Source organism: Homarus americanus, unplaced genomic scaffold (assembly GCF_018991925.1).
Source record: "Homarus americanus isolate GMGI-L3 unplaced genomic scaffold, GMGI_Hamer_2.0 scaffold32081, whole genome shotgun sequence".
Taxonomy (NCBI): domain Eukaryota; kingdom Metazoa; phylum Arthropoda; class Malacostraca; order Decapoda; family Nephropidae; genus Homarus; species Homarus americanus.
The window spans coordinates 3,927-18,392 of record NW_024733923.1 but is presented as its reverse complement, the minus strand read 5'-3'; the positions used below and the strand labels follow the sequence as shown (position 1 = coordinate 18,392).

Below are 14,466 nucleotides of genomic sequence, written 5' to 3'. Positions count from 1 at the left end.
CTATTACCCCCGTCTATTACCCCCGTCTATTAACGTCTATTCGCCCGTCTATTACCCCGTCTATTAACCCGTCTATTAACCCGTCTATTAACCCGTTTATTACCCCATTTGCTTCGTCTATTCACCCGTCTATTACCCCGTATAACCCCATCTATTACCCCGTCTATTAACCTGCGTCTTAACCCCGTCTATTGTCTATTAACCCCGTCTATTACCCCATTTCGTCTATTAACCGGTTCCTCCTGCAGGTGATGAGGAAGGCGGCAGGGCCCAAGGAACTCCTCGGCAGGGTCGGGGGTCAGGTTGGTATCCCTCCAGGTTCTGTCTATCCTCAAGAGATCATCCTGCAGCTAAGGGACGTGTCACCTGTCCAAAGTTCAGCTCCTTGCTCACCAACACCTGATACGTGAGTCCTGTCAGTGAGAGTCCTATTAGAGTCCTGTGAGAGTCCTATTTGGGTCATGTGAGAGTCCTATTAGAGTTCTGTGAGAGTTCTGTGAGAGTCCTATTTGGGTCATGTGAGAGTCCTATTAGAGTCCTGTGAGAGTTCTGTGAGAGTCCTATTAGAGTCCTGTGAGAGTTCTGTGAGAGTCCTATTTGGGTCATGTGAGAGTCCTATTAGAGTCCTGTGAGAGTTCTGTGAGAGTCCTATTAGAGAGCTATTACAGTCCTGTGAGTCCTATTAGAGTCCTGTGGGAGTGCTATGAGAGTCCTGTGAGAATGCTATTTGAGTCCTATTAGAGTCCTATTAGAGTCCTGTGAGAGTCCTATTAGAGTCCTGTGAGAGTCTATTAGAGTCCTGTGAGAGTGCTATTTGAGTCCTATTAGAGTCCTATTAGAGTCCTGTGAGAGTCCTATTAGAGTCCTGTGAGAGTCCTATTTGAGTCCTGTGAGAGTGCTATTTGAGTCCTGTGAGAGTCCTGTGAGAGTCCTATTTGAGTCCTGTGAGAGTGCTATTAGAGTCCTGTGAGAATGCTATTTGAGTCCTATTAGAGTCCTATTAGAGTCCTGTGAGAGTCCTATTAGAGTCCTGTGGGGTGCTATGAGAGTCCTGTGAGGCCAGTCCTATTAGTCCTATTAGAGTCCTGTGAGAGTCCTATTAGAGTCTGTGAGAGTCCTATTTGAGTCCTGTGAGAGTGCTATTTGAGTCCTGTGAGAGAGTCCTGTGAGAGTCTATTTGAGTCCTGTGAGAGTGCTATTTCAGTCCTGTGAGAGTGCTATTAGAGTCCTGTGAAGTCCTATTTGAGTCCTGTGAGAGTGCTATTAGAGTCCTGTGAGAGTCCTATTAGAGTCCTGTGAGAGTCCTGTGAGAGTCCTATTAGAGTCCTATTAGAGTCCTATTGGGTCCTGTGAGAGTCCTATTAGAGTCCTGTGAGAGTCTGTTTGAGTCCTGTGAGAGTGCTATTAGTCCTGTGAGCCCTGTTGAGTCCTTGAGAGTCCTGTGGGAGTCCTATTGAGTCCTGTGAGAGTCCTATGAGTCCTGTGAGAGTCCTATTTGAGTCCTGTGAGAGTGCTATTAGAGTCCTGTGAGGTCCTATTTGAGTCCTGTGAGAGTCCCTATTTGAGTCCTGTGGGGGTGCTATTAGAGTCTGTGAGGTCTTTGAGTCCTATTAGGAGTCCTGTGAGAGTCCTATTAGAGGTCCTGTGAGAGTCCTATTAGAGTCCTGTGAGAGTCCTATTTGAGTCCTGTGAGGCTGTTAGAGTCCTGTGAGAGTGCTATTAGAGTCCTGTGAGAGTCCTGTGAGAGTCCTATTTGGAGTCCTTGAGAGTCCTATTAGATTCCTGTGAGAGTCCTATTTGAGTCCTGTGGTCCTATTGAAGTCCTGTGAGAGTCCTATTAGAGTCCTGTGGGGAGTCCTATTTGAGTCCTGTGAGAGTGCTATTAGGGTCCTGAGGTAGTGTTGAGAGTCCTGTGAGAGTGCTATTAGAGTCCTGTGAGAGTCCTGTGAGAGTCCTATTTGAGTCCTGTGAGAGTCCTATTAGAGTCCTGTGAGAGTCCTATTAGAGTCCTGTGAGAGTCCTATTAGAGTTATGTTGGTTCTGGTGAAGTTCTCTTGGGTTCTATTAGAGTCCTGTTAGAGATCTAATAGTCCTGATAGAGTCCTACTAGAGTCCTACCACAGTCATAGCAGATCTTAACCCCTCATAACTATATATGTGAGTCCTACCTGGAGAGTCCTACCTGGAGAGTCCTACCTGGAGAGTCCTACCTGGAGAGTCCTACCTGGAGAGTCCTACCTGGAGAGTCCTACCTGGAGAGTCCTACCTGGAGAGTCCTACCTGGAATGTAACTCATCCTAAATTTCCCGTGAGATCCTACGATAGATGTCCTGTTAGCCAGATATTACCGTTGACGCCCTTCTGTTGGTTTTCCGGGATCTTTAATCTGTTGTGGTGTACCGTTGATGCCTTTCTGTTGTGATGTACCGTTGACGTCCTTCTGTTATGATGTACCGTTGACGTCCTTCTGTTGTGATGTACCGTTGACGTCCTTCTGTTGTGATGTACCGTTGACGTCCTTCTGTTGTGATGTACCGTTGACGTCCTTCTGTTGTGGTGTACCGTTGACGTCCTTCTGTTGTGGTGCCGTTGACGTCCTTCTGTTGTGATGTACCGTTGACGTCCTTCTGTTGTGGTGTACCGTTGACGTCCTTCTGTTGTGATGTACCGTTGACGTCCTTCTGTTGTGGTGTACCGTTGACGTCCTTCTGTTGTGATGAACCTTTGACATTCTTCTGTTGTGATGTACCGTTGACATTTCTTCTGTTGTGATGTACCGTTGACGTCCTTCTGTTGTGATGTACCGTTGACGTCCTTCTGTTGTGATGTACCGTTGACGTCCTTCTGTTGTGATGTACCGTTGACGTCCTTCTGTTGTGATGTACCGTTGACGTCCTTCTGTTGTGATGTACCGTTGACGTCCTTCTGTTTGTGATGTACCGTTGACGTCCTTCTGTTGTGATGTACCGTTGACGCCCTTCTGTGATGTACCGTTGACGTCCTTCTGTTGTGATGTACCGTTGACGTCCTTCTGTTGTGATGTACCGTTGACGTCCTTCTGTTGTGGTGTACCGTTGACGCCCTTCTGTTGTGGTGTACCGTTGACGTCCTTCTGTTGTGATGTACCGTTGACGTCCTTCTGTTGATGTACCGTTGACGTCCTTCTGTTGTGGTGTACCGTTGACGCCCTTCTGTTGTGATGTACCGTTGACGTCCTTCTGTTGTGATGTACCGTTGACGTCCTTCTGTTGTGATGTACCGTTGACGTCCTTCTGTTGTGGTGTACCGTTGACGTCCTTCTGTTGTGATGTATCGTTGACGTCCTTCTGTTGTGGTGTACCGTTGACCTTCTGTTGTGATGTACCGTTGACGTCCTTCTGTTGTGATGTACCGTTGACGTCCTTCTGTTGTGATGTACCGTTGACGTCCTTCTGTTGTGGTGTACCGTTGACGTCCTTCTGTTGTGGTGTACCGTTGACGTCCTTCTGTTGTGATGTACCGTTGACGTCCTTCTGTTGTGATGTACCGTTGACGTCCTTCTGTTGTGATGTACCGTTGACGTCCTTCTGTTGTGGTGTACCGTTGACGTCCTTCTGTTGTGATGTACCGTTGACGTCCTTCTGTTGGTGTACCGTTGACGTCCTTCTGTTGTGATGTACCGTTGACGCCCTTCTGTTGTGATGTACCGTTGACGCCCTTCTGTTGTGGTGTACCGTTGACGTCCTTCTGTTGTGATGTACCGTTGACGTCCTTCTGTTGTGGTGTACCGTTGACGTCCTTCTGTTGTGATGTACCGTTGACGTCCTTCTGTTGTGGTGTACCGTTGACGTCCTTCTGTTGTGGTGTACCGTTGACGTCCTTCTGTTGTGGTGTACTGTTGACATTCTTCTGTTGTGATGTACCGTTGACGTCCTTGTTGTGGTGTACCGTTGACGTCCTTCTGTTGTGGTGTACCGTTGACGTCCTTCTGTTGGTAATGGTGTTTCGTTTTTCTCTAAGTCCTGTTAGAAGAGAGAGAGAAAGGGAGATAAAGAAAGAGAGAGAGAGAGAGAGAGAGAAAGGGAGATAAAGGGAGGGATAAAGAGAGAGAAAGGGAGATAAAGGGAAGGATAAAGAGAGAGAGAAATAGAGAGAAAGATAGAGGGATAAAGAGAGAGAAAGAAATAGAGAGATAAAGGGAGGGATAAAGAGAGAGAGATAAATGGAGGGATAAAGAGAGAGAGAGAAATAGAGAGATAAAGAGAGAGAGAAATAGAGAGATAAAGAGAGAGAGAGAAATAGAGAGATAAAGAGAGAGAGAGAAATAGAGGGATAAAGAGAGAGAGAGAGAAATAGAGAGATAAAGAGAGAGAGAGAAATAGAGAGATAAAGAGAGAGAGAGAGATAAAGAGAGATAGAGAGACAGACACCAGACGATTTTTTTAATGAAAGTTAAAGGTCAGACTGTGATATATTATTTAAGATCCGATAGTCCCACTCACTTCCCTCTCACCCCTCTCACTCCCCTCCCACTCACTCCCCTCTCCTCCTCACCCCCCTCTCACCCCCTCCTCCACTTCCTCGCCCCCTCTCACCCCTCTCACTCCCCTCCCACTCACTCCCCTCTCACCCCTCCCACTCACTTCCCTCTCACCCTCCACTCCCCTCTCACCCCTCCTCCCCTCTCACCCCTCCCTCCTCTCTCTCACACACACACACACACACACGCGAGAAAAGTAATTCACAATAGCTTCGTGTTAATGGCCCGATTGAATATTCGGGAATGCTAGGAATGGCTGGGAGTAACAGGAATGGCTGCAGGAATGGCTAGAATGATTTAGGAATGGTTACGTGTTCAGTTCTGTCTTAAAAGCACCATGTATAGTCTCAGCGTAATTGTGCCGCCATCTTGGATATTGGTTTGTATTTTGTTTCGCTTAAGCACTAGAAAAAAATCTAATATAGCCAAGTGACGCTGAGACTCTATATATGGAGGAGTAGGAAGAATTGGTTCAGGAGGGGGTGAAGGTGAAATTAGAAAAGGGAGGTGATAGTGTGGCTCTCTCTCTCTCTCTCTCTCTCTCTCTCTCTCTCTCATCCTGTCACACCTGTGGGGTCTGACAACACCTGAATAATAGGGAATGTTAAAAGGTGTGGCGCAGGTGTGGTGCTCCTGTGTGTTACTTCATCCACACACACACACACACACACACACACAGACACAGACACACAGACACACACACACACACACACACACACACACTGGCATTCTATTAACAAGGTCATTAAACATTAATTATCAATTTCATTGCACGATTCTTAACTAATTATTATAATGACTTTAACTAATTTACTAGACTAGAAGGTAAAATTAAATATAAATATAATTGTAGGTAAAATAATAATATAATTTTAGCTCTTGTAATTACTAAAAAGACTTTTATTAGCTTAATTAATTATTATTATAGTTAGTTATAGAGATTAATTATAACTTCATATAATTATACTTTTCTGGTTGTAACTATTATAGTAATTAATATTGTGTGAGTGTAATTAGTGTCCTGTCCTTACTGATCCTTTGGTGTGTTTTTGTCTGTAAGTGGGGTCTCTCTCTCTCTCTCTCTCTCTCTCTCTCTCTCTCTCTCTCTCTCTCTCTCTCTCTCTCTTTCTCTCTCTCTCTCTCTCTCTCTCTCTCTTCACTCATTCTCCACCTCTCAATAACTCCATCCTTCCCTTCCACTCTCCCCTCCCCACTCCTTCACCTCTCCCTCCCTCTCCCTCCCTCTCACTCATTCACCTCTCCCTCCCTCTCACTCTCCCCTCCCCATTCCTTCACCTCTCCCTCCCTCTCACTCATTCTCTCTCACTCTCTCTCTCTCTCACTCTCTCTCAACAGCGGAAAAAGTAGAGCTCCACATTGGTGACGTCGTGCCCGGGAAGGAAGTCACACTGTACAACGCTAAATTCGCCTTGTTGGGTTACGTGACGCTCTCAGACAACGAACACTCTCAGTTTAAAGCCAGAGAGCTCAAGAGCGTGACGGTCGAGTGTACAGGCACCTTCCTTAAACTAGTGTTGCATAAGAACCACGTGAATCGTATCAACCTCTACAACCAGGTGAGAGAGTGAGTGAGAGAGAGTGTGAGAGAGTGTGAGAGAGTGAGAGAGAGTGAGAGAGAGGCTTACACCATCAACAACATAAAATAGAATGATATTATTCCCATCCTTGGTGTTAATTTACCTTTACAATATAATTAACACACAGGTAAATTTAACATTGTAACTAATTGTATAGGTAATGTAGTAATTTAACAACACCTGAGTGATAATTAACAGGTATATAAAAAAGTAAGCAGGTGAGTTAAATTTATCATATTTAACTATGATTAATAATTAGATATGTAAATGTTAATCCCTATTAACATAAATTTAACAATATATGGATGATAAATAGACAGGTGTCAAATGTTAATAAGATATATTTGAGTATTTTACTTGTTGTCATTGAGTTTGTGAATGTTAACGTGTGATGTTAATTAACCTGTAGATGAGTTATTTTAATGTTAACTTTTGTCCCCCAGGTCTCTTGTGTCTGTCTGTCTGTCTTAACTACACCATCTGACGACAATAACCACCTACCAATTCTACCATTTCACACCTCTCTTGCCTCCCACAGATCGGGTTGGTGGCCCTCAACGCGTTAGGTAATGAGGTAGAGGCCAACAACAACAGTGTATCTCCTGACGGTGAAGGAGGCCAGGTACCGGGAGGCCGCCAGCAGGAGGTACCTCTCTATCATGACCTGGCCTAGCTATGTACGTCGACACCCAGGTAGCGGTCACCATCACCACCCTGGAGGACCGTAGGGCTGCTGCCGTGAGAGGTGAGGGTGTGGGAGAGTGTGGGAGGAGGAGTGTGTGGGAGAGTGGTGGGAGGGGGAGGGGGAGTGGGAGGGAGTGTGTGGGAGGGGGGAGTGTGTGGGAGGGTGTGTGGGACGGAAGGAGTGTGTGGGAGGGAGGAGTGTGTGGGGAGAGGGGGAGGGAGGGAGGAGGGAGGTGTGTGGGGAGGGGGGTGTGGGAGGGGAGGGGAAGGGGAGGAGTGTGTGGGAGGGAAGGAGGGGTGTGTGGGAGGGAAGGAGTGTGTGGGGAGGGAGGGAGGGGTGTGGGATAGTGTGGGGAGGGAAGGGAGTGTGTGAGGAGAGGGAGGGGGAGGGAGTGTGTGGGAGGTGTGGGGGAAGGGGTGTGTGGGGAGGGAGGGAGGAGGGAGTGTGGGATGGAGGGGGTGTGTGGTGGGGAAGGAGGTGTGGGGAGAGAGGAGGTGTGTGTGGGAGGTGTGGGGAGGGAAGGGTGGGAGAGGTGTGGGGAGGGAGGGAGGGTGGGGGGTGTGGGGGAGGGAGGAGGGGTGTGGGAGGGAGGGAGTGTGTGAGAGGAGGTGTGTGGGGAGTGTGGAGGGGAGGGGGTGTGGGAGGGAGGGAGGTGTGTGGGGAGGTGTGTGGGGAGGTGTGGAGGGAGAGTGTGGGAGGAAGGGGTGTGTGGGGAGAGTGGGAGGGGGAAGGTGTGTGGGGAGGGAGGGAGGTGTGTGGGAGAGTGTGGGGAGGGAAGGGGTGTGTGTGGGAGGGAGGGTGTGTGGGGAGGGTGTGGGAGGGAGGGGTGTGTGGGGAGTGTGTGTGGGGAGGGAGGGTGTGTGGGGAGAGTGTGGGGAGGGAGGGAGTGTGTGGGAGAGTGTGGGAGGGAAGGGGTGTGTGTGGGAGGGGAGGGAGTGTGTGGGGAGGTGTGGGAGGAGGAGGGGGTGTGGGAGGGAAGGGAGTGTGTGTGGGGAGAGGTGTGTGGGAGGTGTGGGAGGGGAGGGAGTGTGTGGGAGGGAAGGGTGTGTGGGGAGGGAGGGAGTGTGTGGGGAGAGTGTGGGAGGGAGGGTGTGTGTGGAGAGTGTGGGGAGGGAGGGTGTGTGGGAGGGGAGGGAGTGTGTGGGAGGTGTGTGGGAGGGAGGGGGTGTGGGGGTGTGGAGGGAGGGGGTGTGTGGGGAGAGGTGGGGAGGGGGAGGGTGTGTGTGGGGAGGGAGTGTGGGGAGGGAGGGAGGGGAGTGTGTGGGGAGGGGGTGTGGGGAGGGAGGGGAGAGTGTGGAGGGAAGGGAGGTGTGTGGGGAAGGAGGGAGTGTGGGAGGTGTGGGGAGGGAGGGGTGTGTGTGGGAGGTGTGGGAGGAGGGTGTGTGGGGGAGGTGTGAGGGAGGGAGGGGTGTGTGGGAGGGTGTGGGGAGGGAGGGGGTGTGGTGGGGAAGGAGGTGTGGGGAAGGGGAGGGAGTGTGTGGGGAGGTGGGGAGGGAGGGGAGTGTGTGTGGGGAGGTGTGGGGAGGGGAGGGGGAGTGTGTGGGGAGAGTGTGGGAGGAGGGGTGTGGTAGGGAAGGAGGGAGTGTGGGAGGAGGAGTGTGTGGAGAGTGTGGGAGGAGGGGGTGTGTGGGAGGTGTGGGAGGGAGGAGTGTGTGGGAGGTGTGGGAGGGAGGGGTGTGTGGGAGGTGTGGGAGGGGAGAGTGTGTGTGGGGAGGTGTGGGGAGGGAGGGTGTGTGTGGGAGGGATGTGGGAGGGAGGGGGTGTGTGTGGGGAGGTGTGGGGAGGGAGGGAGTGTGTGTGGGGAGGTGTGGGAGGGGAGGGTGTGTGGGAGGGGGTGTGGGGAGAGGAGGGTGTGGGGAGGAGGTGTGGGGAGGGGAGGAGGGAGTGTGTGGGAAGGAGAGTGTGGGGAGGATTTGGGGAGGGAGGGAGTGTGTGTGGGGAGGGGGTGTGAGGGGAGGGGAGGGAGGGTGTGTGGGAGGGGAGGGAGTGTGTGTGGGGAAGTGTGGGGAGGAGGTGTGTGGGAGAGTGTGGGAGGGAGGGAGTGTGTGTGGGGAGGTGTGGGGAGGGGAGGGAGTGTGTGTGGGAGAGTGGGGGAGGGGTGTGTGGGGAGAGGGTGTGGTGGGGAGGGGAGTGTGTGGGGAGAGTGTGGGAGGGAGGGTGTGGTGGGGAAGGGTGTGTGGGGAGGTGTGGGGAGGGGAGGGGTGTGTGGGAGGTGTGTGGGGAGGGGAGGGGTGTGTGTAGGAGAGTGTGGGGAGGGAGGTGTGTGGGGAGGTGTGTGGGAGGGAGGTGTGTGGGGAGGTGTGGGAGGGAGGCAGTGTGTGGGAGGTGTGGGAGGAGGGTGTGTGTGTAGGAGAGTGTGGGGAGGGAGGGAGGGGGTGTGGGGAGGGAGGGTGTGTGGGGAGGGTGTGGGGAGGGGAGGGGTGTGTGGAGAGGGGTGGGGAGGGAGGGAGGGAGGGAGTGTGTGGGGGAGGGTGTGGGGAGGAGGGGGTGTGTGTGGGGAGGTGTGGGGAGGGAGGGAGTGTGTGGGGAGGGGGTGTGGGGAGGAGTGTATGGAGGTGTGTGGGAGGGAGGGAGGAGTGTGTGAGGGAGGTGTGGGAGGGAGGAGGGTGTGTGGGGAGGTGTGGGGAGGGAGGGAGGAGTGTGGGAGGGAAGGAGTGTGTGGGAGAGAGTGTGAAGGAGGGAGTGTTGGGGAGAGTGTGGGAGGGAGGGAGGTGTGTGGGGAGGTGTGGGAGGGAGGGGAGTGGTGTGTGGGGAGGTGTGGGGAGAGGGGGGAGAGGTGTGTGGGGAGGTGTGGGGAGGGGAGTGTGTGGGGAGGGAGGGGTGTGGGGGAGGAGGAATGTGTGCTCGGATCTATGTGTACTGTATGTGTCATCATTATGAGAGACAAATGCACTCTGGAGGGACAGCCCCACATGACTGTAGCGTCCTATGAGGGGGAGTAGATTCATATGAAGAAGATAGATTGTGTGCTCATAACATTTCTCCCCTTACTTGCAGGGTGAGCTGGCATATCATTTAGCTCATATCTCATGGGCTGTTTTTGGGTTGTGGGAGGATCAAGCCGTCTGGGTTCAGTTTGTGGGTTCTCAGCAGTTTGGCCAGTGAGATTGGATGGTGTGGTGGATGGAGTTGGTGGGGTGGTGGAATTAGTGTTTGGATTGGGGTTGGGATGGCCATGTTTTTGGGTCAATGCCATGTTAGGTCAAATAGGATTAAATGCATATTAGAGTAAGCCACACCGTTAGAGTCAGCCACACCATATTAAGGTCAGCCACATATTAGGGTCAGCCACCAACAATAGAGTCAGCCACACCATATTAGAGTAAGCCACCATAGAGGTAAGCCACACCATATTAGGTCAGCCACCATATTAGGGTCAGCCACACCATATTAGAGTAAGCCACATGAATTGTCGCCATGCGGTGAGTCCATGTGGGGTCAGCCACACCATATTGAGAGTAAGCACCCATATTGGGTCAGCCACACCATATTAGAGGTAAGCCACACCATATTAGGAGTCAGCCACACCATATTAAGTAATACACACCATATTAGGTAAGCCACCATGTAGGTCAGCCACACCATGGGTCAGCCACCCATATTAGAGTCAGCCACCCATATTAAGTCAGCCACACCATATTAGAGTCCACACCATATTAGAGGTCAGCCCACCATAAGTCAGCCACACCATATTAAGTCAGCCACACCACATATTAGAGTCAATCACACCATATTAGTCAGTACACCACATATTAGGTAAGCCACACCATATTAAGTCAGCACACCATATAAGAGTAAGCCACACCATATTAGAGGTAAGCCACACCATATTAGAGTCAGCCACACCATATTAAGTCAGCCACACCATATTAGAGTCAGCCACACCATATTAGAGTAAGCCACACCATATTAGAGTAAGCCACAACATTTTAGTCAGCCACATATTAGAGTCAGCCACACCATATTAGAGTCCAGCCACACCATATTAGAGTCAACACACCATATTAGAGCAAGCCACCATATTGGAGTCATACACACCATATTAAGTAAACACCATATTAAGTAAGCCACAATATTATTAGAGCAACCACCATATTAGAGTTCAGCCACCATATTAGAGTAAGCCACACCATAGAGAGTCAGCCACACCTGTATTAGAGTAAGCCACACCATATTAGAGGTCAGTCACACCATATTAGGTAAGCCACACCATATTAGAGCAAGCCACACCATAGAGTCAGCCACACTATATTGAGGTAAGCCACACCATATTAGAGTCAGCCACCATATTAGAGTCAGCCACACCATATTGGAGGTCAGCCACACCATATTAGGGTCAGCCACACCATATTAGAGGTAAGCCACCATATTAGGCCATACCATGAAGTCAGCCACCATAAGTCAACCATATTAGGTAAGCCACACCATATTAGAGTCCAGCCATACCATATGAGTCAGTCACTACCATATTGAGGTAAGCCACACCATATTAGAGTAAGCCACACCATATTAGGGTCAGCCACACCATATTAGGAGTCCAGCCACCATATTAGGGTAAGTCACAGTAGTTCGTGTCTTTTCTCACTCTCTTTAAGTCACGAGAGGGAGGTCTTAGCTACACGGGACATACAAGTAAAACGAACACACGTAGATGAAACTCTAAAGGCAATAAATATCAATTCCAATTATTTTTTTTTTTTTTTTTGTGATGATGGTTCCTGTTTATCTTTTTTTTTGAAGTTATTGAATTTTCATTACGTGTTCTCTACTTAAAATGGGTCGCTTTTTGGGGAGGAGAATGCATTCCAGCCAAAAGTGTCATGTACAGAGGAGACCTTGTATGTGGGTCGGTGTGGGTGGGTGGGTGGATGTGTGGAGCTACATAGGGTTGGTATAGCGTATGTGTGGAATCAAAAACAAAACAAGACATGAAGTATTCTTGTAGTATTCGAAGGAGTTGATGTATTGATGGGTCATGTAGAAAACACACACACACACACATAACCTCAACACTCTCCAAAACCTCGTCTGCGCTGGAGTCGTTCGCGCCTCATAGACACACAGGTATCAAATCAATAGGAGGCGTTCGCAGCCGTCATAAATCCAAGGCAGCGTGACGAGCGTCGTTAAGTCGTGCCGTGCCATAAGAACAGCTCTGGGCGGTGTCAGGGAGAAATTTATCGCCCGCCATAGTCAGAGGAAGTGATATTTACCCTGTTAATATACCCACCAGCCACAGGCAAACAGACAAGTCCTGGCCACACCACTTTTTTTCCCGCCATTTCTAAGGTAAAGTAAACAAGATAGATGAGGGAACTTCTCCGATTTACGTAAGGTCTTCTCTCCCGTATATAGAGGTAAACAACCGTACTGTTTCCTTTCCCCGGATGTAAATAAACAACAAAAACCGGAATTAGAAACTTAGAATAACGTACGGCTTTCTTTTTCCGCCATAGTTAGGTAAATAAATAAATCAAACGAGGAACTATTCCTTTAACAAACTTCGTAAATCTTTACTTTTTTGCATCAACTACAAAGTATAACATGGAATCAAATGAGAATCTTTAGAATAAGTTACATAGTTGTTCTTTCCCACCAAACCGGAGATAAATAAAATAGTCAAATGAGGAACTTTGGAAATTCTTTTATATCTTCTGAAGGCTTTAAATATTTTTTTCTGACACTAATTGATGTTTATTAATTAAAATCGTGACGAGTAATGTAATAACTCACTAATTGGCTCCTGTCATTACAATTTATTACTATTTATCGATAATTGTTTGTTCATTATCAAATCGCATTATGATATTTTCGTAGAGTAGTGATGACTCTTGACAACACACACACACACACAGGACTCACCACACTTGCCGCCGCCGTGAGAGCCGAGGAATTCATCATTGTACTTAGTGGGTCCACCACCGCCCACACTGCCTTGGTCGTCTCTGTAGTCTACAGGCCCCTTCGTTTGTGGGTTCACTGTAGGGAGAGGAGGAGAGCCTGGTGGGGAGAGGAGGGAGGGAGGAGGGGAAGGACTGTTGTGAAAATCTACATGTGTGGAATTATTCGCCAAAGTTGGGTTTATTCCTGGAACATTTAGCTCTAGTTGGGTTTATTCCTGGAACATTTAGCTCTAGTTGGCTAAATTCCTGAAAATCTCGCTAAATTGACTATCATTCCTGGATATATATCACGCAAGCTGGATATATATTATTGGAAAGTCTCTCAAAGGTCGCTATATGCCGGAAAAATCTCACAGGTTGGCTATAGAATCTTGCTAGGTTGGCTATAGAATCTTGCTAGGTTGGCTATAGAATCTTGCTAGGTTGGCTATAGAATCTTGCTAGGTTGGCTATAAGATCTTGCTAGGTTGGCTATAGAATCTTGCTAGGTTGGCTATAGAATCTTGCTAGGTTGGCTATAGAATCTTTAGGTTGGCTATAGAATCTTGCTAGGTTGGCTATAGAATCTTGCTAGGTTGGCTATAGAATCTTGCTAGGTTGGCTATAGAATCATGCTAGGTTGGCTTCAGAATCTTGTAGGTTGGCTATTATCCTAGAATCTCGCCTATATTGGCTATATTTCGGGTAAAATCAATCTTACGAGTCTCGCCCAGTGATTCAAACGTTAATAATGGAAACTATATTTTCTCTTGTCATCATGATTCAAATTAATTCATTTTGGCGTAGAGACAAGGATGGACAGTTATGAAGATAGATAGATAGATAGATAGATAGATAGATAGATAGATAGATAGATAGATAGATGGTGGAAAAACTGACGAATAAAACAATAATATAATAACAGTCATAATAATAGTCATCAGGCAGTCAGCTGGTCATTACCCCAACGCTAACTACCTCATTAACTAACACTAACTACCTAACTACCTAGCTAAGTCATTAACCTCACCTAACTAACGGCTCCGCTGAAACAATGTGTCAACAAATTCATTAACTCGACAATTACTGTTGACACTAATTGAAGAATCAAACAATTGGTGTTGTTTTAATGTTGACGCTTTGTGTTTGTTATTGTTAACGTTGTATTTATTATTATTATTATTATTATTATTATTATTATTATTATTATTATTATTATTATTATCCTCTCCTTCTCTTCAACCCATCGATCCTCTCTACCTAAACCTACCTCCCTCTCTCCCTCTCCTCCCCTCTCTCTCTCCCTCTCCTCTCCATCCCTCTCCTCCCTCCTCCCCTGACCATCAATCATACACACCCCAAACTCCCTTTGACATATCTCTCCCTCAAGATTGCTCCCTCCTCCATCTCTCCCTTTTATCGAGATTTTTTCACTTCCATTTTATCTATGACTTTTCTCCTCTCTCTCTCTCACGTTATTTATATTAGTCTATTTTTTGCCTTTTCTGTAATATCTCTCTCTCTCTCTCTCTCTTCCGTTTATTACTGCCACCAAAGAACATGGGAAGAGGAGGAGATAAACAGAATTAGACGAAGGATGAGAAGAGGGATAGGTAAGAAAAGATAGAGGATTGATAGGAAGGGGGAATAAAGGAAATAAATGATAAAGAAGAGGTACAAGAATAAAGTAATAGAAGGGAATAAGGGAAAGGAGGATAAAGATGAGGATATATAAAAAAAAACGTTAACAAATCAAGTAACACGACTGTAAACTACACAATC

General features: G+C 48.2%; 1 protein-coding gene across 1 annotated transcript; it reads left to right on the top strand.

The window, feature by feature from the left end:
- Positions 1-363: 363 nt before the first annotated feature.
- On the top strand, positions 364-6,856 carry LOC121870090 (centrosomal protein of 104 kDa-like; the record flags this gene model as incomplete). Its single annotated transcript, XM_042371862.1, is given in 3 exon segments — positions 364-406; positions 5,876-6,096; positions 6,656-6,856. Coding segments are annotated over 3 exon segments (399 nt in total), but the record flags the coding sequence as incomplete, so codon positions are not given.
- Positions 6,857-14,466: the final 7,610 nt, after the last annotated feature.